The sequence below is a fragment of the Anarrhichthys ocellatus genome, unplaced genomic scaffold (genome assembly GCF_004355925.1).
Source record: "Anarrhichthys ocellatus isolate YVR2014 unplaced genomic scaffold, GSC_Weel_1.0 scaffold6, whole genome shotgun sequence".
NCBI lineage: Eukaryota > Metazoa > Chordata > Actinopteri > Perciformes > Anarhichadidae > Anarrhichthys > Anarrhichthys ocellatus.
Window position 1 is genome coordinate 8,394,043 of NW_022280036.1, and position 13,359 is coordinate 8,407,401.

Consider the following 13,359-nt stretch of genomic DNA (forward strand, 5'->3'; position numbering starts at 1 on the left):
CAAAACACGTGCTGGATCTCGGTTGTTGTTCACTGGAAGGGTGTCTTCACAACTGAAACCTGTTCTCTGTCGCACTGATTGAGTTGTGTGATTGTCGTCAGTACTCTTTGACTCAGTCTTCTGTCACGCAGAAATGTGTTTCCGTCTGTCTCCTGCTCTTTCTCTACTGCACAGCATTCCATCCCGAAATGTCAAACCCAAAAACACAGTCTTCATTCACAAATTTGGGCATGGGGAGAGCTCACAGGACTCCCCATTAACTCTGTCCCAGCCACTGTACAGCCACTGGTCACAAGACTTCTCACAGGAGTATGTCAGGTGTAAAATGAATCTAGTGACACAGGAGACTAGCAGATCTCCTTCATGTGGCCCTCAATCAACAGAGGCTAATGAATGCTCAGATTTAGTTGCCTTCATCTCTGCTTTATTATGTAGTGTGAGAGAATTACAGGAGGACATTTTTACTCTGTTATAGCAACAAAGGTTCAGTGAGAACCTTGAGGGCTTCAAATAGCTTTTGTTGCATGAGGCGTTTGAGAGATTTTCAAATGTCCTGTCATGCATCGTTGTTTAGTGCCACAGACTCCTGCTTCCTTTGTACTGAAGCTTTGTGTCTTGCTGTGATCTGCAGAGCAGTGCAGCAGTGGCCCGTGAGAAGGCTGAAGTGGAGGCAGCCAAGGGTGCAGTGGAGGGCCAAGCAGGACGCCTGACCCAAGAGGCCGATCGGCTGCGCAGGCGTGCACAGGAGCTGGAAAATGAGGTGGCCAAACTCAACCGCATCATCGATGAGGCCAAGCTACAGGAGAGCAAGCAGGGCGACAGAGCTGGCCGACTGGAGGTAAGGGGTCCAGGTGCATAAAGAGTGGTCAGTCACAGAACTGCTGCTGCCAACACATCATATTACACTCTATGAGAGTCTTATATGCCACAATGTCTGCTTAACAGAGAGAGAAAAAGCAATTGGAAGAATCTTTGGATGAAATTAAGGAGCAAGAAGAGGAGATGTCGCGTGCCAATCGAGCGTTGACCGTTCGGTTGGAGGATGTGCAGGTGAGATCAGCGACACTGTGCTACACTGCATGTAGAGAAATGTCACAAGGACGGTTTGACATCTTTAAAATTGTGTCCTACAGAGGAACTTTTCCAAAGTGAGCACTGAACACAAGAACTTGGAGGAGAGGTTACAAGAAGAGAGGACTCAGAAGGAACAGTTCAAGCACATGAAGAACAACATGGAGGATGAGAGGATGCTGCTGGACCGCACAGTGGAGAAACTTCAGAGGGAGGTGAGTGTACTTGAGTCTATAGTACAGGGACATCCATTCCAGCAGGCGATGCATTAGTGGAGGTGGTCTCAGATGGCAAGCTCCATTTTGGTCAAATGTGTTTATTAATCTTTGAGTCTAATGAGTCTCTTATCAAAGAGTTGAGTTGACTAGCTCTTAAATAAAGAGTTATTTAAAACAATGCAGAGGCCAAGTGCTCCTTGAGTGTCACATGCAGTCAGTTCACAGGACCTTATTTTGCTCTTGAAGATGAAAAATAAAACTGGTCAAAGACAATAAACTGTTCTTCGGGCACTCTTCGAGAGCTAGGAGGAGTATATTAAAAGTTTAATTTAGTCATGCATGTTGGTTTAAAATGCCCTCTGATTTTGACCTCACAGGGTCTTTTTCAGGGGGAAGGAGGAAGAATGCCTGAAAAACATTTTCTTTTCTTGTACCATTGAAGTATTTAACTTTCCTTTTTTTAATTAAGGGATTCTAAAGGATTCAGGTTTGGATATGTGGACTCATTGCTTTTTTCCTCATATTTCTTTCTGTCTCTCGCCCTGTGCTCTCCCTCACCGTGCTCTCCCTCACTGTGCCTGCAGATGAATGATATTGTGGTGGCGTCCCAGTCGTCCACTCTGGAGCTCCAGGAACAGATTGATATTTATAAAGAGAACAACCGTCGGGAGCTGACTGATCTGCAGATGCTTCTGAAGGAGCGAGGACAGGAGTTGGACAAGTGCCTACTGACTACCAAAACCCTGCAAGAAGAGGTACAGTGGGCTACGTCAGCCTCATCTAACGTAATGGGCCCTCAGCGAGGACTCATAGATTTGAATGCTGACCCAGCTTTCATGGTCAGAGTGGTCACATCAAGGCCATCATTAGTCAGCCTGTCTGAGCCCTCCCATGCAGAACATCAGATGATGAGCCATCGTTTTGTTTGACCCCTCCCACTAACATCGTCCTGTCCTGATGTCATCACTTAGGTATTTCTGCTCCCTGCTGTCCTCTCAAACCCAAAACATAGTATTAAAGTGAAGCAGTTGAGCCGAGTAAAGCCGTTGAAAATCTCTGTTCTTTATTAAATTAATGTTTACACTCAGAGTTAGAATTAAAAGGGAAATGTGGAGAAATCCTTTATAATCCTTTGATTTGTGGCCACAACACCATAACGGTGAAACTTAACCTGTGACCACTCTGCATTGTTTCCATTCAAGCAATTCATCCTTGTCAGGACTAAAGAATGTGAAGAATGTTTTTGTTGAAGATAAGAACAGATAAAGGTGAATCATTTATGTTGGAAAGAGGATGGCTTATGTTGTTGTATTTATCGAACATTTATCTAACTAGACCCACACAGAAACATTATTATAGTTTAGTGAAAGCAGAAATTGTTCAGGACATGTATAATAGATATAATGCTGTTTAGGAAGAAGAAGGGCTATAGACACAAAGGAGCATTACACATTAAGGTACATCAAAGGAAACTGGTTTCAGTGCCTGACACTTTCTGTTTGAGTGAGTTCAAAGTGAGTTGTGTTTGAGATTGGATGTGGTCATGTAAAAAGAGTTTTCAACCACTAGTGGTTCTGTAAAGTAATGTAATGTTACATGACTGCGCAGTCAGTAATGTAGTAAAGTTCTGTTGATTGCACAGTTGTTAGAGATAATGTGCTCCAAAAGGAAGCAATGTGCCAATAATGGAAGAGAAGAAAATTGTAAACAAGCCGATCCAAACGCTGCAGACTTCAAAACATTAAAAAAAGGGGTTTGCAAATGTTTTATGAGGTAGAAAATGCGTTCAGCATGTTTGTTGCACAATGTACCGTAACTCTAACCCTGTAAACAAAGTCATGTCTGTTTATGATGAAAACTCCACTGGGCACCTTTTTATTCGAGGTTTTGGCAGGCTATGCCCCGCTCTCAAGCTCATGAGGCTTTATCGCAAAGAAAAAAGATTATTGCCATTTCCTTTTCTGAAAGATACTATCTACTGGAAACTGTTGTCATCGCTTTCAGCCTATATTTGACATGCTGCCATTAGATTTGACTGATTTACTCATCTAATTCTTCCCGATATGGACTTTAAGCAAGTGTGTATGTAAGGACATGGTCAGCATCCTTTTTTCCTGTCTACATCCAGCTGGTGCACAGGAAGAGGAGGATGTCAGTGTTGTGATATCATTGTTGTTAAAGCTGTGCTGGCAGGATTCAAATCCTCATCCTCCTCCTCCACCTCTCCTGAGACACAGATTGCTCTGGACTGGGCCTAGTGAGTCCGCTTTTCCAGCTGCTCTCAAATACCTCGTCCGTCTCCACCCATGTGAACTTGGCAGACTATCACTAAAATTACAAGTGCAGGGCACATTAATGCTTTTTCTTTAAAAGTCTTTCTTTTCAAGAGGGAAGGCTGAATAAAAACTGCAGTATGTTGTGTTGCCAAGTTTCAGTCCCTAGATCAGGTCATTACAGTAATTGATTCATTTCTTAACTTGATTATTGATATTCAGGACCTGAGTGAGGATGCACAATTATCCCATTACACTTATTACTAAGTAATTGCATGCTTAGCTTAGCTCCATGGCTGAGATTATGTCTAAGTATTTACATGATGAAATATGGAACTATTCTGCACTAATGGCCAAATATTTGTTCTGGGTTAGACATAAGAGCAGATGATGATTTTTCATTGTCTTAGCATTAAGCAATGGGGGCAATTTTCCAGGTGTGGGGGGCACAGCTGCTGAATGAACACAGGGGGAAACAAGCTGCACTGGATTCATCAGTCACTCAAGGGAGCCATATAATAATTCCCCTAGGCAGCAACTAAATTGTTGGTCATAGCTACAGTGGTGATACTTAAAATACTTAGGCTACCTAAGATAAGAAGCAAGATGAGATATTTAACAGGGATATGGACTTTCAAGATGTATTTATCACCATGCTGAGGGTCCTTTTAATGAGACACTGAACCCCTTCTACTCACTGACCGTCGGGGACAAAATGAAATATTCTCTGTAAACAGATGTGATTTTGGTATTTATACAGGGCAATGAAATGTGTTTGCAATAAGCAAGTTTCAGTAATTTGTATGTGTGAAGTATATCGATTGATTTCGTTTTAGTTGTCACTCCGGGAGGAGGACCTGCGGCAGTGTCAGAGAGAACGAGACGAGGCCGTGCTCAGGGAGACGACTCTGGAGAAAATGGTTCATGATCTGGAGCTGGAGGCCGACAAAAAGGCCCAAGCTAAAGACGAAAAAGCTCGACACGTCAAACTCTTAGAGGTGCATAATGATGTCAAATAAAGCCCCTGTTGACGACTATTAATAGAAAACTGAATTAGATAGAAACACTCACTGACTTTACGGATGTAACTGCTTCGTTCTGCAGGACAGGGTCGCTCAGCTGGAGTTGGACCTGGATGAGGAGCGTCAGACTGGAGACCAGCTGATGAACAGGATAGACCGAGGAAGAGAGCAGGTAAACTCATTCTCATTATCAGTGCTCGCCTGTCACGGTGACCTGCTGCTGCTGTCCATGTCCACTTTAGTTCTCACAGACGTGTCTCTGTTCCATCTCAACATGTAAATGATATCCAGATCTCCTGTTGCTTTGTCTTCCACCGCTAACATCATGACCGCAAACACTAACCTCTGAACAAAACGAACATATGATCCCCACAAAACAAAAATGATCCCGAAAGATTCAATTTACATGATTAAAATGCAGGTTGGCGGGTTCGATCAGTGCTTTGGTGTACGTGCTCACTCTCAGGTGTCTGTGTCTCTCCATATAATAGCCACACTGCAAAATTCCCAGTTTATTTCTGGTCTGGATAAAGTGGACTCGTTATTGCTTTGTAAGATGATCTTGCATAATCATTCAGGTTTGGCGGTCTGCCAGTGTGGTCTGAGAGCGCCTATCCAATTTTCATGCATCAGTCACAAAAGAGCCCTCTTAATGCGCCGCTCGAGCCAAAATATGCGAGTTGCCAAATGTCTCAAGTTTTCAGGTTGTGCGTAATCTTGAGAACAAATACAGTTCTTGTGCTTGAAGTCAGTTTTTATATCCTAGCAAGCAAATGCTCCATTTATCCGTTCTCCCTGAGAAAGCTGCTGACAGAAGCACTATGAAGTAAGATTTATATAATGTACATGTGCTTTTAGGATTGTTCATTGATTGTGGGAGAGTGCTTACTAATCAGAGTAATCTAATCTAATCTAATCACTAATCTTGGTGGTTCTGGAGTTTTTGAAATACAGTAACGCTGCTTCTTTGCAACCCTACCGGTTTATGCAAATGTTTGTCTTGTGGTCAAAGTTTGCATCTCCTTAATATTCAAATAAGCCCAGTTGGCTTTCTGCCACTTCCTGCACTGTGATATTCATTTATCTCTGTTATGTTTGTTAATTTTTAATTTTATTGTTTGAATTGTGCAAAATAAATGAAATGTAAAATATCCAAACACAGGCCTGTAAGGTTTGGCTACAGGTTCGTCTCAGTCTGGAACTGACACAGATTCAAAAGTTGTGACCAAAAAGATGAATTAATGTGCGTCGTGTAGCTCAGTGTGGTCGAGTAGAGTGTTTTAAATCTCGTTAAATGCTTTCCCTGTTTTAAAAACTCCTGGCAGTGAGTAAAGAGTGGCGTCGGGACAAAGTGGCGTTGGTTCAGCATGAGGCTGAAGTCGGTTGTCAAGGCAACACTTGAGCTTTGTGCACTCAGAGTGGAGTATGGTTGAGTGCTAGTGGTGTGTGTTTGTCAGTGCGCGCACACACACACATGCATGCGGGTATGTGCTGGTGTGTGTGCTTTAATGTCTGTGGGGAGGAGAGGGGGGGGGGATGTATGGCTATGGGGTGGTGAGGTTGCAGCAGAGGCAGCAGGAAGAACACCTGCGTCTCTCCTGACACCAGGTGCTCCTCTCCTGTCTAAATGAGAGTAATCTCCCCTCTCCTCTCCTGCCGTCTTTCACAAAGCAGATTAGTTTCGCTGTATGTTCCAGTCTGCTGATTCAGCTCCCTCAAGCACTGTGCTGGGTGCACCAGTTATAGGGGCCATCGTTCATCAGAGCAGCCCACTGTCACCCACTAATTGGCATAAAATATCACCAATTCTAAGCTCCCCTCACAAAGAAAGAACCATCACCGCTGTATCGATTTCTTTTCATCCTTCGTTCTTTTAAACCAGGCTATCACTGAGCAGTCATGTTCATGCAGCAAGGCCTCTCTGGGTTGATGTTGTGTTCAGAGAGTGGATATATGATGACACCAGATTAGTATTAAAGGAATACTTCGACTTTTTGGGAAATACACTCATTCACATTCTTGCTGAGAATTGGACGAGAAGATCTACGTATACCTCTTTCTTATCTGTTTGTTAAATATAAGGCCAGCAGTAACTTAGCTCAGCTTAGCATAAAGACTGGATACAGGATGAAACAGCTGGCCTGGTGACAAAATCATACTGTATTAACATAACCCCATGTAAAACCACAACTGTGCACGAACAATATATAACATGTCGGTGGGCTTCAGAGGTGCTGATAGGTGGATTTGGTCAATTAAGATCACTGCCTGCAGGTGGAAGCTTCATATTTTCCACAAATCGAATAACCACATTAACCATAATCTTTCACTATTCCTTTTAATGTTGACACAAAAGTGTTGCCAAGTCCACAGCTATATTTTCTGCACAGAAAACAATGATGGTCAATGATTTATTATATATTTTCTTTTTTACTACAACGCTGTGTCACTGAGTAGACATGATAGAATGGTGCCAAACAAGAAAAACCAGATCACCAATTAACCAAAGCCCTTTGAGCATTAACTCTTCTATTGTTAAGCCTTTTGAGTCACTGAGCGCTGCTGTGGTTTTTGGTGTGACTGAGACACAGACATTGTCTGATAATAATTGTCATCAGACTGTTTGGAAGTGTAGCGATGACAGTGTCTGGACTCGGCTTGACAGGTGGAGCAGATGAGGAATGAACTCCTGCAGGAGAGGGCTAGCAGACAGGACCTGGAGTGTGACAAGATGGCTCTGGAGAAACAGGTACACACTCTCCTGTCTGGAGGAAAACAACTACACACAGTGTTGCTCTGCAAACTCAGAACAAAGCACCAACCCATTTCATTCACATGTCTTTTCATCATTTTCATTTGATTGTATCCATTCTCATGTCAATTTCTAATTCATATTTTTGATACATTGATAATATGGTACAAACACACTCACTCACTACTTCTCCCTTTGTAACCTCTCTAGACCAAAGACCTGAAGAGTAGAGTGGTTAATTTAGAGAGCTCCCACAAGTCCAACAAAGAGGGCCAGCTTTCCCAGCTGGAGGACCACATACAGGATTTGGAGGCGAGGCTGGAGGGGGAGGAAAGGTGAGATGAAGGCTCCGATGGGGAATAAAGATGAGGTGTGCTGTGGTCAAAGTGATGGAAGAGGGAAAGTTGACTGAAAAGTAAAGAGGTTCATTAGGCTGGGTATGCAAGCCAGGTAGTGTCTTCCAGATAAAAGTTAGACACTGATGGATTCAGCTTATATAGGAGAACACATCTAGAATATTGATTTCAATGACGTAGATCAATTGGAATTGTGACAGTGACTTTAAAATAATTTTCTTATTGAGAGAAATAGTCCAAGTCTGGGTAAACAAACCTTGTGGAGAATCTGACCAGCTCTTAATACATCTAGGTGAATGATTTGCTGCACTACATGTACAGTATGCTGATGCATGGCGTATATGTTTCAGGGAGCGTGCCAACCTGCAGCTGGTGAACCGCAGACTAGAGAGGAAGGTAAAAGAAATGATGATGCAAGGTGAAGAAGAAAACAACTCAATGCAAGATCAAAAGGATCAAGTACGTAACCAACTCATTTTAACTCAATCTAATTCAAGGTCTGTAGTAAATTAACATAGTGAACATATTTGTTGATCTGTGTTTGGTTCTTCTTGAAGTTGAATCTGCGTCTAAAGGCCTTAAAAAGGCAGATGGATGAGGCTGAAGAAGAGATCGACCGACTGGATCACAGCAAGAAAAAGCTGCAGAGAGACCTGGACGAGCAACAGGAGGCCAACGAGCAGCTCCAGAGCCAACTCAAAGCTCTGCGAAGTGAGATCAGGTAAACGCATAAAAGCAATTTGTCAACCGTAACAGACTAAAATAGGAAAAGGTTTAAATATAATACACAGACATTCTCAGTGTCTTAGTTATTATATTGTTTTGTGTCATCCAGGCGTAAGAGCACATCTGCTCCGCTGCTCAACACTCTGGACGACGACGACGACGACGACGACGACGATGACATCAGCACTGACGGGGAGACGTACTTCAGCTCATCACTGGGGTACAAGCGCTCCTCGAGTCAGGACAACATCTTGTCCACCTTCACTTTGTAAACAAACCCTGAGGTGGAGGATAATGCTGCTTTATATGCGTCACTGTTGGTCTTAACAGCTGGAGATTCGTGCCATGTGCTCTTTGAATAACTGTAGATATTACACCGAAACATCTGTGTGATTAATTATGTATACAATCTCAATGTCCATAAATTCCCTCAGTATTATTTGAGCAGCTTTGAGATTAATGTATGAAATCGTAAAAGTTTGATGTTTTAGATTGTCCCGTAGATTTTAAATGTATATACTGTTTAATGTGGTATTTTTACATTCCCAAATGAAGTCTTATGTAAATTTGCCAGTTTTATTCTGAGTGGATTTTTCTTTGTAATGCACTGTAAAGCAACGCAACCAGTACTGCCTTTGTGAACAATATGAGGTTATTAACCCTCAGTTTTTATGCCTATCAAATATGTTAAATTTACCTACATTATATGGATATTCATTTTTATATCATTCAGTCAAATTAAATATATTTACCTTTTTATTTTTTTTAATGAATTAAGATCAAATCCAAGTATATGAAGTGATGAGTGCCAGGATGATTTTCTTATTTATTCACGGCTTAATACACAATATCCTGGCTCATTGAGGGTTTTAGGGAACAGTAAATGAGGGACTTTGTACACATCTGTTTTATACAGTTTTATATGGTTTGATACAAATAATAGATCCACGAAAATATTATCAGCAGGCATTTCTTTTAATTTTATCGAACACATTACTCCAAATATTAGTGAAATCACAGTATTGCTTTAATTTCATTTAACATCATGTGACCTAAATTAACTTTCTCGAGTCTTTTCTATGACTATTGATTCTGACTTCTAGCTGTTACAGCGCTGAACAAGCCACACATGTCAAACATTTAATCTCTGAAGACATTTTTATACTGGAAACACTTTGATTTACCTTCTATCTTTGGTGGTTTCTCTCCTGAATGGGGCAGTGTTGATACTGAACATGGCTTAACTTTTTGTTTAAACTCATACATGTGTGTTTGAATTGTGCCACACTGCACATAAAGGCTTGCAATTCCTTGTACATGTGCAGACCTCTAATTTTCCTTGAAGTCAATAAGGGAATTTCTTCAGATGAGATAAACTGACAGTTGATGTTTTGCTACACTGATGATTTGCACTCTCTGTTGGCTCTGTGCTGAATACGCCCGAGTGTGACAACTGTGGAGTGGATTGAGAGAAATTGCTGCCACTACCTCTCTGTACACATTTGTATGTTCATAAATCCTGCTGAGACTAAAATAAAGTTACTTCCAGTTACACTCACATGCTTTTCCCTGTTAAATAATTCCTGGCAGCTGATTTTAACATTTAAACATCCCTTCCAGACATGTTTTAAGAGGTGTTGAGTACAGAATGAAGAATAATTTAACTCATTTGTGTGTGTTATGGTTTTTTTCCACAAAAGGTCCAAATACATATTTTCAATTTCTTAATACATCTACTTATTTTCCGTCATTGAAAAATGTATTAATATGAAAATATTAATAAATTAAGATATGTGGCTATAATTAGTTTCAGTTTTCAGATCCCCTACTTGAGAAAAGAAAATCAACACTGCCTAAAATTCCTGCATTTTAAGTAAAATATTGTCAGCAAAATGTAAATAAGAGCTCCTTCTAAATGGCCTTTTTCAGTGTTTTAATAGATAATCATCACCTGTATTAAAATGTGTGCAGTTACTTCAATGTGGAGCTGATTTTAACTGTTATATGACGATAATTTTGTGTTTTATTCCTAAAATACGTGATTAAAATCTGACTGTTTGGGTAGATTATTTTAATCTGTTTCTGACAGAAATTAATTTAGAATTATTCACTTTTTTTTTACAATACAATACAACTTCTAGGACTCAATTTTGGACACAATTACTGCAAAATGTGAAATCTACAAAGCTTTTTAAGCAATCAGAGAAAATGTAGTGGAATAAAAAAGGTGTAAAGTAGGTTTCGACTGAGACGATTGGCTCAGCCTAGTGAGGTTTGCACACTGACTTCATTCATCCTGCGATAAAATCTCCGCGGGGTCAAAGCAGCTGTGTCAATAGCGGCTCTTTATCTTTAATTTTGTACTCGGTGTGTCAATGTTTTTCCTGCTGGAACATATGAAGCATATGAATCCTGTGTTTGGGCCTGATCACCTTTCAGTGCAGAGCTTTGACCTCCTTCAGGCTTTGGGGTAAAACAAAATAAAAAATCCTGGTGTCTAGTCGGAGCAAGCGGTTGAAAGTAATTGATGTGGGTCACATTGTCGAGATCTTTTTACACCTTGATATTAAAGAGTGTTTTTCTGTGACAAAAAAGCCCCATTAATCTACTTTGATGTCGTGTTTTAAAATGATAAAGCTGGAGGCGTAGACTTCCAAGTCCGAAAAAGTCTCTTTACAACCTACAGCTGATTACAGCAGAACAAGGAGGTGAACAGATGGGGCTTTCTTATTCGCACTGGCCTACTGGCTATTGTTGGCAGGGCATGACCTTCATTTGTTGCTATTCCATGGGGAACAAACAAATCAACCTTTCGAGTGCCACAGTATTATCTCGCTCTCTCTCTCTCTCTCTCTCGTGTCAAGCCAAGCAGTAAACTAATAGGGGCTGCAGACTGGACGGCTTAAGAGGGGAAAGTTGTGTATGCTTAACAAGGTGATCATTCTTGGGATTCCTTTATGTGCTTGAGTGACTTCAACCAGAGAGACTGCTGAGAAAGAAAGAGGTAAGCAGCTGAGAGAGAGGGAACTGTGGGAGTTTTCTAATGTACAGGGTTTGAGAGGCTTCTCGTTTTCACATGGAGCTCTCTATTTCACAGTTCTAAATAGGAAACATACAAGTATAACAAGTCTTACAGGGATCCAGAGACAACTCTGGCGTTAAGTGTAGTGGACAGAAATACTAAAAACAGCTTGTGATCATTCCTGTTAAAATGTCACAGTGCCATGCTGCCCCCTAGCTGTAACAATGGTACTGGCTTTCATAGTTTTGGTTCTCTGAGTTCAATTATGTTTCTACAGGTATATACAGCATTAATAATGACGTGGTGAACAGTAAATGGTCCATAAGTGGGAGTGGAAGCTTGTTATTATCACAGAGCCGAGCTGTCAGACCTCTGCAGACCCAGAGGGACATAAAGGGGGGAGTCTGTCTCCCACTCAAATAATATGTAACACCCAATACTTCCATCTTGATGATGAATAGCTCGCTATAAGACTTTTGTGAGTGATTATTATGATATTTATGACGTTTACAGAATGTAGTGCTCATAAGAGGTATAAGACCTTTGTCAGCAACTTTACATGCTGTGGTCCGGCCTAAATATATCCTCATATTCTCAAATCTTATTTGAAGATCACCACCCACAAAGTTGCGTTGAGTTTTGGTGTCGAGTAATACAAGTAATGCTGCTCAGGCTCTGTACAATGACACCAAGGTAAACATCCGCTCGACACCTCAGGCAGTGAATACTTCAGTACAGCAGGACAAACTTGCTTTCAGGCCTCGTGTGTTTTGAGTCACTCTCATGCATCTCAACTCTTTGTGTTTTACATGGCTGAGTCCATTTCTTAAAAAGTAACAGAGGAAGATCTTGTTCAGAATTAAATCAATTATGTGGAGGAATTATTTTGACAAATTGACATATAGATTTTGATTAGAAAACGTGAAAGATGATCAGATTAGTGTCAGATTATATTTGTAGTTATTGCAAGGTTCCACACAACATTGTCGCAGTATCAATCATCACAGGCCTGAGCTATAAAAGAGATAACAGAAGAAGATAATTTATCCTTTATGGTCACTACTACTGTACAATCAGCAACCAGCCAGTCCAATGGGCTCCTCCCCTTTTGGTCACTTAGATCACTGAACAAGTGATTTATCTAAAGCTGTTGTCATTTCCTTTCCATTGGAGACACAAGGCGGTTTTTTCAAGGTTGGTTCAGGTCTATTTTAATACTGTCAGGCAACAAAATCCACAGTTCTAATTTTGTGCCTGTTTTTGGTACCAAAATTCCTCTGTGTTACTTTCCCTCAACAAGGAAAGTCTGTTTGTGGAAAGACAAAGAGGGAAAGACTGTAACTCTGGAACATCCCCATTTGCTAAGGTTTCATATTAGCTTCAGCTGAACTTGAGAAGACATTTTCACACAGAATGAGGACTGTGGAGTTTGTCCCTCATCACTTAACATGATGAATTGTTTTCAGAAGGAATGTCTTTGCAGCCAGCATGGATGTTAGTGTTGTTGTTTTAAGACAAATTACAAAAAAAATAAAAAAATAAACCTTTAAAGAGCACGCATTTGTCTGTACAGCAGTAAGCAACAATATTCAGCCTTTAAAATTGTACTAATTCCATCTCTCTGGCTAACAGAACGTAGCTATTTTTGAACAACCCTAAAATCAATGAATGTAAATTACAGTCAGATGCTTTTTAAGGTTTCCACACATTCCAGAAAACAATGCAGCATTGTGAAGCTGTGCCATTCCAACACAGACAGCACATTGTCTCTCAGCAGCCGTAATGGTGCTTTTCTGTCAAGCAAAGACACAAATCAACACAAATCTGAACAGACAACAGAACAGACAACAGTTATTGTCGTTGGTTTCAACAGAAAAACTGTTCCCACACAGGAGAGAAGATCAAACACCTGACCTGCA

The 13,359-nt window shown here is 40.9% G+C and overlaps 1 protein-coding gene across 1 annotated transcript in view; it reads left to right on the forward strand.

The window, feature by feature from the left end:
- Positions 1-9,976, forward strand: part of cgnl1 (cingulin-like 1) — a 28,220-nt gene extending 18,244 nt beyond the window's left edge. The window contains exons 9-19 of the mRNA XM_031846292.1: positions 632-838; positions 946-1,050; positions 1,134-1,286; positions 1,874-2,044; positions 4,399-4,560; positions 4,667-4,756; positions 7,250-7,333; positions 7,547-7,671; positions 8,043-8,151; positions 8,250-8,413; positions 8,528-9,976. Coding sequence (XP_031702152.1) covers positions 632-838; positions 946-1,050; positions 1,134-1,286; positions 1,874-2,044; positions 4,399-4,560; positions 4,667-4,756; positions 7,250-7,333; positions 7,547-7,671; positions 8,043-8,151; positions 8,250-8,413; positions 8,528-8,690 — 1,533 coding nt within the window. The 3' untranslated portion in view covers positions 8,691-9,976. The remainder of the gene's footprint in view (positions 1-631; positions 839-945; positions 1,051-1,133; positions 1,287-1,873; positions 2,045-4,398; positions 4,561-4,666; positions 4,757-7,249; positions 7,334-7,546; positions 7,672-8,042; positions 8,152-8,249; positions 8,414-8,527) is intronic.
- Positions 9,977-13,359: the final 3,383 nt, after the last annotated feature.